Source organism: Podarcis pityusensis (assembly GCF_964106645.2).
Source record: "Podarcis pityusensis genome assembly, chromosome: 7".
Classification (NCBI taxonomy): Eukaryota; Metazoa; Chordata; class Lepidosauria; order Squamata; family Lacertidae; genus Podarcis; species Podarcis pityusensis.
Window position 1 is genome coordinate 26,867,529 of NC_138031.1, and position 16,058 is coordinate 26,883,586.

Below are 16,058 nucleotides of genomic sequence, written 5' to 3' on the forward strand. Positions count from 1 at the left end.
TGTTGTTGTTTAGTCGTGTCTGACTCTTCGTGACCCTATGGACCAGAGCACACCAGGCACTCCTGTCTTCCACTGCCTCCCACAGTTTGGTCAAACTCATGCTGGTAGCTTCAAGAACACTGTCCAACCATCTCGTCCTCTGTCGTCCCCTTCTCCTTGTGCCCTCCATCTTTCCCAACATCAGGGTCTTTTCCAGGGAGTCTTCTTTTCTCGTGAGGTGGCCAAAGTATTGGAGCCTCAGCTTCAGGATCTGTCCTTCCAGTGAGCACTCAGGGCTGATTTCCTTAAGAATGGATAGGTTTGATCTTCTTGCAGTCCATGGGACTCTCAAGAGTCTCCTCCAAACTTAAAAGAGTTCATATATATTTTTACAATGCAGTGCTCCTTAGAATGTGTCTCTGCCCAATCCTGCTTTCTCTCAGCCCTTCTATTTTTGTTGCTCCCTTTCTTTAAAATCACCAATGGAAGGGGAAGTTGTACTGAAATGCAACTTCAGCTCCATCTGCTTACTTGAATTAGGCATATAAACCTGTACAGTGGTACCTTGGTTCTCGAACTTAATCCATTCCAGGAGTCTATTCAACTCCTGAAACCATTTGAAAACCAATGCGCAGCTTCATATTGGCTGCAGTAACTTCTTGCACTCAAGAGGAAGCCACATCGGATGTTTGGCTTCTGAAAAACGTTCGCAAACTGGAACACTTACTTCCGGATTTGCGGCGTTTGGGAGCCAATTTGTTCAGCAACTAAGCTGTTCAGAAACCAAGGTTTGACTGTATATGGAACAGAAAAGTACTAAAAAAACCCGAGAGTGGAAACTGGTAGTCAATATGACAACTTTGGATGCCACTCTGGTCTTACTTAAACATTTCTGTTTCGACTTGCAGAATGGTAAAACATTTGCCAAGCGTGTGCCATTCTTCTTCTTTTTTTTTAAAAGATATTTATTGAGAATTTTAAAGTTACAAAGAAAAAAGAAGGAAAAAACAAGAGAAAGAGAAAAAGAAAGAAAAAAGTAGATAAAAGTAACAATTAAACAATACAGATCAATAAAAACCAAAGTCAAAAAGAAAAAACAAAACACACAATGCATCAAAATCAAAAAGCAAAAATAAACAAAAAATTTAAAAACAAATCCAATATTCCCAAATCCTTAACTTTCATTAACTTATTTCATCGACCTCCTCACACCTCCCTTTTTTGTATTCTAGTTGTTAATTATCTCAGCAAATCCTTTCCATCTTTCACAATATTCTGTCATTAAATTACCTTAATCTATTTTAACTTTATCTTACCATAAAAAAACCCTAAAACTTAAAACTTAAATCTTATTTATGCCAAATTCTTTTAACCATAACATATTCTTACATGATTCTTTTTAACATTTCTACTAAAGCCAAATAATTTCATTCCAACATTTTTCTAATACTCATTAATTTTACGATACTTTTCTCAATAAATTTTTAAAACTTTCTTCCAATCTTCATCCATTGTCTCTTCTTCCTGGTCTCGGGTTTTGTCAGTCCTTTCTATCCCATCCATCTAGTCCATCAACCTGGTGACCTTATATCCGAGGCTCTTAAGTCTTTTCCCTGTCCCTTTCGCAGGTCTTCTTCATGTTTATACCTGTACTTTGCTTTGTCTTCTGCTCCTTTCACCCGGGGAGACACCAGCTTGACAATATTTTTGTCCCTTCTCAACAAGTCAGCCCCTTTTCCATAGTCAACACTGAAATCCATGTGGTATTTAAAGGCATGTTTCAAGGTCCCTCCAAAGTTAAGGGCCCTCACAACTCCGAGCTCCCCCCGGCCCAAAGCCAGACTTGAAAGGTCAAAACACCCCTGCATAGGGGGGTCTATCCAGCCCCCCATCTCCAAGCCAAACAGAACTCCATCTCTCCAAATCTGACTTTTTCCAGGTTCGTTCGTCAAATCCAACAACTCATGTTCCTGCTGGGCCACAGCTCCCTCCATCTCTGCCACCCGAGGTCCAGCAACAATCTCCTCCCTCATCTGATCTGTCAAAGCACATTCCTGGATTAATTCCTGAGTGGGTTCTATATAGGTACCCACTGCCTGTCCAAAATTTCCGATCGCAACAGTCATCAAATCCATCTTCTCGTGTAACTGTTCCAATAAAGCACTTGTCTTGCAAAAGGCAAGCACCAGAGCCTCTGAGCACATTCTTGTTCAAGGTCGAAGTCTGGTCCCACGATCTTTAATCTTTACAGCTGCAACGCTCCCCAGTTCGACTTTAATAACAGTTTCACAAGCTCCCTCTAGGGGAAACAATTTCTTTTTGTATCCATCTTTTTTTTTTTTTTTTTAAGCAGATCTAGCAACAAAGTTTTCCTTTTTCGGATATTTTGTCAATATTTTGTTCCTTTTAAATGCGAAAGGGAACAATGGAATCAATATGTTTCTCTTCTTTTAACTATCTGTCAAAAACGTTTGTCCATAGTCAATGAACTTCCCCAAAACGTCTGTCCTGACACCCCACTCCCAGGTTCAAGACGGTGGAAAATTACCTTTCTTTACTCTCTCTTCTGCAGGTTTAAACAGTCTAAAAAAGGTTCCCCCCCTCTTCTCCTGCTTCCAAGGGGGGTTCAGTAATTTTAAATGATGAAAATTTGATCCTTTACAGACGACTTTCTAAACTCTAGCTTGCCGTGTCTTTGCTTCAATCTATCTACAAAAGCGGAAGGCGGACTTCCTGTTTAGACCTTCCCACTTTTGGTGCCTAATTAAGAAATTTCATAGTCCAATTTTCCGTTCTACTCACGGGCAGTTGTTTAAAATCCAATTGTCCACAGGAAAAAGTCAGTGTTCTCTGGCAACAGCAATGCGGCTTCACTCCGTGAAAGAAGCAGTCGATTCAAAGCACCGCGCCACTCACCCCACGTCACTCCGGATCCCCAAAACAGGGTTTCCCCGCGAGTAGGGGGGGCGCAAAGGTGCCAGCTGAATCCCACGTCCACAGGCTTCTCCTGCCTGTGGTTTTTGATGGGTCTCCGCCTCGCCGTGGCGGTTCAGACCCTGTTTTCCACGGAGCGGATTCCTCCCGATCGGGGGAAATCCGCCATTGCCAGAGATGCCAACCCGGAAGTCCGCGTGTGCCATTCTTCTGTGGTTTTTGTTTAAATCCTGGTACCAAGTCTCTCCCTAGAAAAGCAATGAATATACTCATTCTGTATTACCTTTTAAACTGTGCAGTTTAACATTAGAGGAGTAATGCAAAGTCAGTGTGGTTGTGGTCGAGAGGAAGGCGGCCAACAACTGAAAATGGCCTCAAGTGTACCTGGTACACTGTTGCAGTAGGTACTTCTCCAGCCAACAGAGGAACTGAGGGGTCGTGGCCGTAGTCATTTTTTTAAAAAAAAAACTTTAATTAAGGCCATCACAAAATATAAATATTGCTTTTGTGTGCTCTCTGTGTTTCAGATGTCAGAGATCCCCCTTTGTCATTTTTAATGAGCTAATCCACCCTTTAAAAATTACCAGCTTGTCATCTCCAGTAGCTTTGCGTGGGGGAGGAGAGGACCATCTGTTACGCTGTTGCGTCTTTCCCCCCTTTATGATTTATATTAGTACCCATTCTGAAGATTAGTTTTGACTATAGTTATAATCAGCCCATTTTCAGTCACTGTGATGATTCTAATCCAGAGAACCATGAATGGGAAAAAAGAAAAGAAAAATTCTGTGCACACATGTACAAACCTTTGCTCTGGGTGGAACAGTCTTCCACTGATGCAACTTGATTCCTTTTGCTCAAGTTTTCAGTTTCAATAACTTGTACGAAGCAAATAGATGATACTCATGGTATTCTCGTATGCAGAGCACTTTTATCAGTTATGACCTTCCTAATATAAAACTGCACTGAGATGAGGGGCCATAGCGGCTGCATGAAGAGAATACAGTGGTATTCTCAAACCTAACCCATTCCAGGAGTCCATTCGACTCCCAAAACCGTTCAAAAACCAAGGTGCGGCTTCCAATTGGCCTCAGGAGAAGTACTCCTGTACTCAAGCAGAAGCCACATCAGACGTTCAGCTTCCCAAAAATGTTTGCAAACCAGAACACTTACTTCCAGGTTTGCGGAGTTCAGGAGCCAATTTGTTCGACAACTAAGCTGTTCGAGAACCAACGTACCACTGTACTGCGTTGAGTCCCTAGCGTTGTCCATTAAAAGTAATTTAGAGTAGGAGGAGTATGAGATTTCTCTGTCTGACACTTTGGAGAACCTCTGCTAGAGTTGGCAATATTAGACTAGGTAGGCCAGTAGTCTGATTCAAAACAAATTGTCTTTATATGAATCTCAGAATAAATAATGTAGGCCCAAATATTGTTAAAAACAGCAAACCCATTAAATTTTGAAACAACCCCCCCCCTCAAAAAAATAACTCTGAAAACACAATAATTGAAATACTCCTCGCATGCTTGTTTCAAAATAACAAGAAAATCCAATAAACATTTATGTGTATTATACTAGATACTTGACATTTCTATGCACTACTCACACCTGCATATATGTTAGGTAAAGCTATTTCGGGCATTTAAAATTGGCTTGGTCCATTGTTGTGTCAAATAAAATAAGTGCTTAAAAATTTGCATGGAAGGTAGGAGAGTAAAATTGTTTCAGTCCTGAAAAACACCACTTAGAAACGCTCACACTTAGGACTCACTTGATGGGAAATGATGGGCAATCATGGAAATAATCTATCACTTTATTCAGCCACTTTGTAGGAGGATGTTTAACATTATGAATAATGTTTGATCTTCATCCTCTTAAAAAGGAATTCCTTTTTATATATCTGGTGGTATAGTAAACACAATAGGCTGAGTTACTATTGAAGGTTTCTTAGGAAGCTAGAAACATAAGAACCTGCCTCATACCAAGTCTTAATGGTAAAGGTAAAGGGACCCCTGACCATTAGGTCCAGTCGTGACCGACTCTGGGGTTGCGGTGCTCATCTCGCTTTACTGGCCGAGGGAGCCGGCGTACAGCTTCCGGGTCATGTGGCCAGCATGACTAAGCCGCTTCTGGCGAACCAGAGCAGTGCACGGAAACGCCGTTCACCTTTCCACCAGAGCACTACCTATTTATCTCCTTGCACTTTGATGTGCTTTCAAACTGCTAGGTTTGCAGGAGCAGGGACTGAGCAACGGGAGCTCACCCTGTCACAGGGATTCGAACCACCGACCTTCTGATCGGCAAGCCCTAGGCTCTGTGCGCCACCTGTTACCTTTGGTCAATTTAGCTCAATCTTATCTACACTGACTGGCAGCAACAGATCTCCAGGTTTGCAAACAGCCCTAATGTGGAGATATCATGAAATGGGCTTTGGATTTATGTATGCATAGCATGCGCTGAGCTACAATCCTGCCTCTTTTTTGTATTCTATATGGTATGATGGACGGGTGAGTCAGAGAGAGACATAATTTGAAAATTAACACTATAAAACTCTTACATACACATGGAGCTATCTTGGCAACAGATTACTTGACTCTTTTGAATCTAGGCAGCTGATTCACTTGCACAGATATTACTTAGAGGAACTAGCATCCTCCTTTCAAAACATAATTGCCCTTCAAAATTTGCATTTCTCTGAATTTTGCAGTGCAGTTCTGCAGCCAATCTGTATAAAAATGAATATGTTGGGGGGGGGTGCGTGAAATGCATACTTTGGTGAAAATTGCATACAAAAATGCATTATATTGCAGGAAAGTGTTCTGAAAAAATGTATATAGTAGTCAAAACTGCAGAAAAGTATATATAGGGACAGATTTCACACTAAAATACTGATGAATTTTCAAGACAACTGCTACTTGCTGAGGAAGCATGGAGAACTGAATGGGAAAGTTTGCAAAAATTAGAAACTGGGGAAAACATTGACATTATCCAGTGATTGTAAATGCAGAGAAAAATCTTAAAACTTTTTTTGTCAGTCTGCTTGTCTATTAATTGATGTGATTAGTTCCTTGCTCAGGGTGTTTTGGGGAAGGTAAAAATGTGATGTTGTGGTAATATTAGCATTATTTTAAATTACTATTATTACGGCCTTCTTAAATGTTGTAAACTACTTTGAGAGTGTAGTGGTGCCCTGAAAGTTGATTTATAATTAATTTAATTAAAACATAAATAATAACATAAGGATGGAGCAGGGCTAGTTTCTATGCCTTGAGTTGCTATCATGCACCTTGAAGTGATGGAGGCAAGTATAATGACTGGACATGGGTTTCATTTTTCTAGTGTACTTTGTATCTTGTTTCAGATGTCAAAAGTGCCTTTTCTCTTTCTATGCTTGCAGCACTGTTTATTTCTGTTGCATCCAATCTCCCTGATGTTCTGCAGAATCCCAAAATGCTTTTTTGTACTTGCTGAACTTTACAAGCAGCTTGACAGGTTTTCTCCAATTTATGAATTGTTCCTGATATCAAGGTTGATTAATCTCCTACACTGTAGACATGAAAAACTTTGACAATAAGCCAAGTATATGAAGAGATGGATATTTTCCTTCTTATAAAAGCAGGTCTTCTAGCTACAATACAGGTGTTCTGTTATTTACCTAATTTAAGAGACAGTCTCTATTTTTATTTTTACACCTCAATTTGTTATGATCTTGTGAATTGGCTCATTCCTTTAATTTCTTTCCGAATGTTCATCCTTGACATTGCATTATGGTGTGCTAAACTCCACCGCAATTCCTTGGTTCTTTTATGATACTGTTTTCTTATCATTTTGTTTCTCTAACTCTGCACATAGTCTTGGGTTAATATCTGCAAACAGTTGGTCTAGTACTTCAGTTAGGAAAAAAATTAGTGCCCCTTCCATTCTCTGCATGCTGTTGACATTTGCAATGTAGTAAATCTGGCGTTGTTGCAGAAATTAAAATTCCTTCCTCTAGTCCCTTCCTTTTAGTACCTTGGTTGATTTTTTTCAGATATGACTTTGAAAATGTCATTTTCTTTTATACCCAAAAAATTCTTTTTATTGTTCTTGGTGGCTACAATCCAGCAATAGTTATAAAGTGACAAAATCCTGACAAAGTTGCATTGGATCATGTGTAACTTTTAGTGGATAAGCAAACATGTCTCTCTTTCTAATGCATTTTTATATTTCGTTTACTTGAAATAACACTTTAATTAAACAGGGATTTATTTAAAATGTTTATATTTTACCATTCTAAAGCTTAAGACAGCCCACAAACTAACCATAGAATGGACAATATATGCCAATTAAAGCTTTCAAGGACTGTCTCTCATAAAGAACATTATAGTAATCAATCCTAGGTATGCCAGAAGGAGGTACTATCATGACAGTATCCATCTTCTCCAGGAAACTGCCTATCTATGTAGTACCTTAAATTGATAGTAGGTACTCCTGGCCATTGCTGATACTTGTCTTTCCAGAAATAAGAGAGAGTTCAGGAAAAACCCTAGGCTCTTAACCTGGTCAGACAGATAAATTGCCAGCTTATCTATCCCAAGAAGCACTTCCAGCATTTCCTTAATCTTGTCTTCATTCAGTTTCAGCCTGTTTAACCTTACTTAGCTGACTGCAACCTGCAAATACTGGTTTAGAACTGAGGCAGCTGTCGCTGGATACTTATTTAAATAAACAGAGATCTGGATGTCATCGGCATATTTGTTGACACCCAATTTCAAAATTTCAGATTAGCTCTCTCTTTGTGGCTTCATGTTAAGGAGTATCAGTGATACAACTGAGACCAGTGGAACACCATGCCAACCGCCAAGTGGCTGAGCTAGCATCACCAATTGGGGACTCCTTGAATGCATTCTAGTCTAGAAGCATGAAACCACTCTAGAGAAATCTGACGCTCCTACTAGCTTTTCAAGGTGGATTTACAGAATGACATGTTCTCCTTATCCAAAGGACCACTGCAAAGTCCAGGGATTATCAAGAAGGAAGAGTTCTCTCCATCAACTTCCAGACACAGATCATCCCCGCAGGGATCCTCAGTCACATAACAAGGCCACAAGTCTGACTGGAAGAGACTGAAGGAAGATGTGTCACCCAAGTGCTGGTCTTCACCACACATTCAGCTATCCTCTGATAAAAGAGAATGTCTTAGACAGCTGGCTAAATCATTCCTGTGTAGTTTCTTCAAGATTGGTAGATTATCAGTTCCTTTAACTGAGAAGGAACTCTCTCCTCACCCCATAGCCCTTTAAGCTCAACTAGCCAGGCAAGATGGGCAGCAATCTAAACAATATGTGGTAGTCTTCACAGTGCCAAACACTCTGTCAATAACCTCAAGGGAAACAAGACTGAAACAATTTTCCTTCCATTCTTTCAGATTTCATAACTCTTTGGCTTGAAAGAATGATTGCTACGGCGCTGAGTCTTTATAGAAGCTTTTGCTCACTTCCTGTTCTAGAACTATGAAGACGTGTCTCGCAACACAGAAAGCCACCCAGACTATTTTCATCTTATCCACTTAAATATTTTTTTTAAAGGATTTAAGAATATGTTTCTTATTATTTTCAGCATTCTTTACGGCATACTTCCCTCTCCAGGTTTTTTTTTTTTTTAAATTAAACCCTATGGAAATCTTTTATAAGATCTTGATTTAATTCTTTTGCAGAGTCTTGGCTACATTATCTATGTGAATTGTGGTTGGAATATGAGCTTGATTGATCTTTGTGCTTGGAAATTGCACCAATTAGCTGGCAATCCGGTCAATGATGTCATTGAATTCCGTTTACTTTTTACTCTTGCGTAGCTAAACAAGCCAGCGCAGCATTTCTCATTTCATTTTTTATTAACATTGCTATCATGTGGAAAAGCCATAAGGGGATTGCTGCATGGCTTACTGCCCTTGGGCCTGATACACAGCAAGGGAATGTACCAAGGACAGAACAGCAAATGTTTGGTTGTAGTGTACTGCAACCCTTGATCCTGCCCCTCACCTGCAGCATTCCATAGCAACTGGTGTGTTGGAAGCAGAGCCATGGACTCTCTCTTCCAACATTGGTCTCTTTATATCTTTCCTGGATAGCACAGGGCAGTGGCAAGCTGCTGGATTGGCTCCACCAGCGCAAATGCTCAACTTTCACCTTGCCACTGATCTGCTCCATCCTAGTCAGATCCAGGTAAGCTATAGAGATGCCAGTATCAGGAGGGCGACTTAATGGTTCTGCCCCACCACACTGGCCACTGCTGGTAGTCTCCAAAGCATAAACATGAATATAGTTAGCATTGCCTCAACCATTTGAAGATTTAAGTTTTGGATTTTGTATCCCATCATGATTATAACAACTAGTTAAAAACAAAATGGAAGGTTCTGTGTGTATTTTTCCCCCTTTGCAGTGCAGCTTCATCTTCTTATGCAGAGTCGCTGCTAGCATCCTTGGGCAATTGCAGTGGCCCCAGCATCTTTACCTTGCTGCTGGCACCTGCCCTCACCTTCTCCTTTTGAAAAAATCCAGCCCAGCTCTCTTTAAGCGATCTAGCCGCTTTTCTCATTTCCCAGCTACATAGCATTGCTCTGGGGCAAATTTTAATCATGGTTAGATGCCGTCACCTGTACTGCTTTGAATGCTGCCCATTGTTGCCCGGTAAACTAACCTTGGCCCAACGATGGAGGAAATGGCCCAGCAGAGGGCACCTGGAGCCAGCCCTGCTGCAATATTCAAAATGTTCTAAAGGCCTTCAAGGGAAGCTCAGGTTTCATATTCCTTCCTTTGCAGAACAGCAAATGATCTACTGAAGTTAATGGCTGCTTCGCCATAGATTTCAGTGAGCTTAAATCTCACCCCAAGTGATTAATGGACTTGTAAGGTGGTCTCTTCTCTGACTGCCACATGTGAAGCATACTGTGGACCGTATTGTTAAACCTGCCAGATTCAACAGATGTGATTTATCTCCCTGCTTTATATCATCTGCGATCTGCATTCAGCTATAAATCCCTTTTCTTCTGGGGAACTAAGACAAATTAATCAAGTGATCTGCTTCTTTTTTGAGTGTTTTCACCTCATTATTGGGTTTATTCATTCTGAAATAAAGAATGCTTTATTCTTTAGAATAAATAATATTTTTTGATGTTTGCACATGATTAGAAAGAGAATGGAAGGGACCATCAGTAGCCAATTCAGTATATTGCCATGCCGTGATATTATTTTGACCTGCTGCTAGAAAAAATTATGGTAGCAAGCAGGCATTGTGAGAGCTGGTGATACCTACTGCGCTGACTTACTGTACTACAGATATGAAGTTGTCTTGGTATTGAAATACTATTTAATTGATAATGCATATGATTAGGTTTGCCAGTGGTTTAATGTCCTCGTTTCAAACATTTTATTTATTTATTTTGCCTGCTTGCAAAACAAATGATAACACTTTTTCTTCCAAATAACAACATAGGAACTAAAGGACAGTCTTTCCAAGACTGGAATTTTGTTGAGATAACATCCACATTTAAGATGGTATTCAACTAAATAATACTGCTAATGTAACAGGACTTTCCCTGTCTCCTCGCCCCATGCATGCCATCCCCTAAATCTCCCCCAGAGGGTTAAGGGAACACCCAGAACAGATTTAAGTGAGGAGAAATACTTGCACTGACTGATTAGCACTATGTTGAATTCAACCCTCAGGCTTTACAGTGGAACTTAGGTCTGAACTAGATAAACACAATTTGATCAAACTATTCCTGGACTGTATCACTGCATACAGTAGTTATGGGAGTCCCCCACAAAAAATAAATTCGTGTGCTGCAAAGAAAAAGAGGCTAGAACCTCTCTCTCCCAGGTATCTGCTATGCTAGTTGCACAGAGTCTTATTATATAGGAGCAATTTGAATGGCTGACTCTCCCATCTGCAGTCTGCAATGGTATTGTCCAAAAAGCCATCTACTTCTCCATGAACTGTCAATAGGAAAATAAGACTGGAGCATTCCACCACCTTAATTCCTCATCATGCTTTACGAAAAAATACTGATTCCAACAGCTTTGAAATCTAAAAGTGACTCTGTTCTCTAAACTGCTATCTGGCTGCAGTTTTGTGCTGGCACAGAGATAGCCAATGTAGTGCCTTCCAGATGTTTCTGGACCACAACTTCCAGCTCCCAGTTAGCATTGTCAATGGTCAGGGTTGGTGGGAGCTGTACTGCAACAAAAGATTCCTGCATTGCAGGGGATTAGACTAGATGGCGCTAATGGTCCCTTCCAACAATACAATTCTGATATCTGGAGTGCACCCTGTGCTCACAGAATGCACTTCCACCTTGCCAGGTGGAGCCCTTGTTTTTTGCCAGTCCCTCTTGCCGACTGCCATATCCACTACTGCCTCCCAACCCTTAGAAGCAGCTTTTCAGGAGGCCTGGGGAGCTGCAGTATTGCCCCCCTCCCAAAAGGCGATCTATTGCTCAAGAAAAACTGCTTTCCACTTGTGAAGAATCACTATCAGATAAAACCCAATGAATGTGCCGCTTTTTCCAACCGGGGGCTTTCGTATGAAGAAATCAAGACCTTTGACTCCCACTTTTGTTTTGAGTTCGTAGATATTTGCCTTCCTTGCCTTTTAATGGGACCCAGTTGCAAAACTCATATTTTGTATGTTGGAGTCCCTGTCTCTTCTTGAGAAGATCGGGGAGGAAAATATTAGCTGATTTTATTTTGTAATACTGCAGCTAAGATCTGAAGGAACAACAGAGTCCCCCCCCCCCCATAGATCTTCAAGTGTACCATATTGCATTTTTCGCCCTTGGTTGTTGTTTTTTAATAGTTTATCTACAAATGAAAGTGAAAGGTGAGGTATGAAGCATCTTTCAGTTGGCAGGCCTTATATTAGGGAAGAAGAGCGTTATGACAGATCAATTTAATGAACCGATTGATCTCTTCTTTAAATGATGTGGGAGTAATGGCTTTATTGTCCTCTGCATTTTATATAAAGGTTATATTTTCACTCCCTTGACTGAAGCATCAAAGATAGAGGGCATTAAAAAAAAATCCTGTTTAACTATTACTTCTTATACTACTTTTTCTTCTTTTCCTCCCCTTATCCCCCCACCCCTCCTTCCTATAGACTCACATCGAGAATTCCTTCACAGGCCTGCTTCTGGATACGTGCCAGAGGAGATCTGGAAGAAAGCTGGTAAGAATTGTTTAAAAATACAAGCCTAGCAATTTGGCAGCTGTGTGCATTTGTTAATGTTCTGATATAAAGAATAAAAGGGGTGGGGGGGATGTGCTACTAATAAGCCAAAGTTTCAGTTAATAGTCTTAAACTGGAACAGATCAGAACACCAGAACTGTTTTAATTAGAGCAGCATCTATGTCTGAAGATAAGGAGATGTCAATATGGAATTTTTTTGAAAGAAACCCAGATAATAAACGGATCATTTTCAGGGCTTGTTTCACATTTCCTTGTGGAAAAGCTACGGTTCATTCTTGAACATTGACACACATGATTTTTTCTAATGGTTTAGTATTGAGAAGTCAAATAGAATTTGGGAAGCTGGGCCTGCCTAGAAGTCATTGTATTGTATTTGCAAGATGTGCCTCTTACCATTGGCATGTTCTTACACTTCGGATGGAAGTGCTTGTAGTTGGCTTGTAGCAGTGAGAAGGCATTGCATAATAGGCACAAGACACACCTCCAGACCAGGTGAGACAATATATGCTGCCTCAGTTAAGACTTTGCTAATAATCCCAGCAGCTTCTAAAAAGGGATGGGCTTAAGGGGGGGGGGGACATTGGAACAACCTTGATGTAGTAGAGCATGTGTGAAGAATCTTTTGTCCTTCAGATGCTGCTGAACTACAACTCCCATTATCCATGACCACTGACTATGCTTCCTGGAGCTGTTCGGAGTTGTATTTTAGTAACTTCTGGAGGGCCAGAGGTTTCCCACACCTGGTCTCAAGTCTCAGGAATAAATAGTGTCAGTACTAGAGGCAGAGAGAGGCAGAGAGAGAAAGGCTAATGTTAAACTATTCATTATCTCTCATGGGGATGTTGTGAGGTTGGGAGTGGTTAGTCACCCAGAGTAGAACACCACCTTAAGTTCCTTGAAGGCAAAGTGTGAGAACAGTGTAGGATAGGATCCTTTCTTCTTGTCCTCTTAGCAGGACATCTTATCCTCCAACTTAAGCCCTTGTGAGTAGGCTAGTCTGACAAGAATCTTTATCTTTTCCTTTCTCCTCGGGCAAATTATTGCACTTCATTAGCTCATTAGTATACACAGCCGTTCTGCCAGCATCTTAAATCCAAACACTGTCACCAGCTTATATGTTTTACAGAATGCAATTAGCCCTAATTCTAAGGGGCCACTTCATAATTATAGCCAAGCACGGGCACTAAAATTTGTAAGCAAGCACTCTGCGGATTGCCTGCAGAGTCTCCACATCAGCAGCAGTGGCTGCTAGACAGGTATGGAGGAAGACTTTTCGCAAGTTCCAACCAAGACTTGTAATATTACAGCTGCTATGCATACCACTATCATGGGACTAGGAAGGCTGCCTGTCGTGATATGCTCATGGTGTCATGCATCTCCTCATCTCATGCACCTCAACCAGGGAAAGTGTAAGCTCTCTCTCTGCCCCACTCCTGCAGACAAACAGGATCTTCTCAGCAGTGGAGGCACTGATCATCACCTGAGAGCAGCCTTGCTTAGCCGTGAAAACATGGCAGCACAGCTGCATGAACAGCACTCTCTGTCTCCTCTCCCAGAGAAGAGAAGAGAGCTTTTAAGATGTCCTCTAAATTTGCAATGAGGCCGATCCTCCAGAGTCCTCTAATGCATCTTCTCATTTCACGGGGGTGTCCATAGCATTTTAGTTCTTGAACTGCAAAAGCTGTGCTGGAAAGAGGCAAGACTTGACGGCCTTTTCAAGGACCCAGTGTGCCTCACACCAGGCTGTGTGCACACCATGCATTTAAAACACATCCAAAGCACAAAACTGACATGGACTTGAAATAGATGTACCCATCCCTAGGACTAACATTTGATGATTTTTAATCCCTTCCCCCCAGTTCAGACAAAGTGTTAGAGATAATAGATTTGTTTTTTTTAAAAAACTATGTTCATTGGTATTTAAGATTGTGTCTTCTTTAAAAATATATATGAAAATGACAATAAAATTTGCATCTGTGGGTTTGTCTTCATATATTTCTTTTCAAGGGATCAGAGAATGTTTGCAGTTGGTAATAAATATTCAAGCATCTTGCAAATGTCCTACCAATTCTCTTTGCTGATCTGTGTGTGCCGGTGGGACTAGAATAGGAATGCATAATTTAAATATAAATTGCCTTATTTGCATATACAATTAGTCAAGCTGCAGCTTTGATCGTAAGCAAAAATTATTGTCCTGTTGCCACTTAGATAGAATTGTAATTCACCTTGAATATTCAAAGTAAATTAGTCCCTGTCTTGCATAGCTGCACAGTCTGATTTCTCTCTCCCCATCCCCCTCATTTATGGGAGGGTAATGTGAGGGCATATTTTTAACTCCCATAAAAATTTAGGCATACCTTTTCCCTCTAAAATTTTCCCCTGTAAAATATTATGGTTTCTTCTCCAGGAATTTTCAGATTAAACACATCTCTCTGGAAAACAGATATCTTTTAATAAATTTATTTTATGATCAATATCTACCTTAACATGTTTTAGCATGCGTTTCAGTCTGTTTAAGAAAAATGTAGAAGTGAGGCGGCGCTAGCCTCAAATGGGGATTTTGACAATAACGTTGGGGATATTAAAATGATTCAGATCTTTGGTTTCGGATGGAATTGCTCTAATAAAATATATGGCAATAAATTTCAAGATTTAAAGAACTGTGTAGCCTGTATTATGTACCTGCCAAAGTTTTTTTTAAACTCCGCCCCTACTCGCAGATCAAACTCTTTGTTAACCTGAGAGCAGTTTCATAGGCAGTTGTGATATGGCACTAGGGTGTGGAATTAATTTTTCTGGAAAGGGGGCAGTCAAGAATCCCAGTGGGTACAAGCAACCCTTGAATTACACCTGGGAAGCATCCCCGGATCCTAGCCTATATGATTAAAAGCACAATCCTATATGTTTATTCAAAAGTAAGTCCCATTGAGCTCAATGGAATTTGCTTTCTAGAAACTGTTTAGAATTTCAGCCTTAACCTTAGCTGTCCTCTAAGCTCAGAAACCTCACAGTTTAAGAGAAATGATAGCTGAAGGTAAAGAGAACTAAATTTATAGTTCTCTGGGATACTCTACATCGCGCTGTAACCACCGAACATTTGTAACTCTAATATTTTTATTCTACAGTAAAACATTTTTATTAGGAATCTTATGTTTTTAATTAAACAGAACATTTAATTAAGGTGCTTCTTAAGTGGGTGAAACAATTAAGAGCAAACACTTGAATGAAACATGTCATAATTAGTTTTAATAGAGTGTTAATTGGTACTAGGTTTGCCAAGTTAATAATTACTGCTTATTAAATTTTCAATTAATCATTGTCATTTTGCTTTGAATAAAGATGAAAATGAGATACACTAAATCAGGGGGAGGATAGTTTCCTTGTTAATTAGAGTAGTTGAGTTTTTAAAAAGGAAAGAAATCACTTGTTTCAGTTGTCAGTTGAACACGTGAAATCTTTCACTTCTCTTGCATCCAAAAAACCCCACCATAAACCCCACTGGCTCACTGATGACAAGTCATGTTATCCAGTGTGAAAAAGCAGACTGCATTATGTTACTCACATTACTCTATAGCCCTAGTTCAGTTATGCATTTGAGCACATGCTTGTCTGGAACAATAAAGAGTCCTGTGACCCCTTAAATGCTAACAAATTTATTATGAAATAAGATTTTGTGGACTACACAGCACTTCATCACAGATTTGCTAATCTTTAGGGCATCACATGCTTCCTTTTGGAATGTCTACTTCCTAGATGACTAACACTGTTGTTGTTATGGACATGATATTTTATTCACACACACACATAGTATAGAATATAAATGTTTATGTGTGTGTTTTCTTGTTTTCTATTTTCTGATGTATTTTGTATATGTTCTTCAATGTAAGTCACTTAAAGACCTGCTTGGTGACAAGTGAGAAGTT

The 16,058-nt window shown here is 40.1% G+C and overlaps 1 protein-coding gene across 8 annotated transcripts in view; it reads left to right on the top strand.

The window, feature by feature from the left end:
- The window catches only part of RUNX1T1 (RUNX1 partner transcriptional co-repressor 1), a 155,911-nt gene that overhangs the window by 120,021 nt on the left and 19,832 nt on the right, over positions 1 to 16,058 (top strand). For all 8 annotated transcript variants that reach the window (XM_081013442.1, XM_081013444.1, XM_081013438.1 and 5 more), the window contains one exon: positions 12,046 to 12,114. In XM_081013442.1, the coding sequence (XP_080869568.1) occupies positions 12,046 to 12,114 (69 nt within the window). The remainder of the gene's footprint in view (positions 1 to 12,045; positions 12,115 to 16,058) is intronic.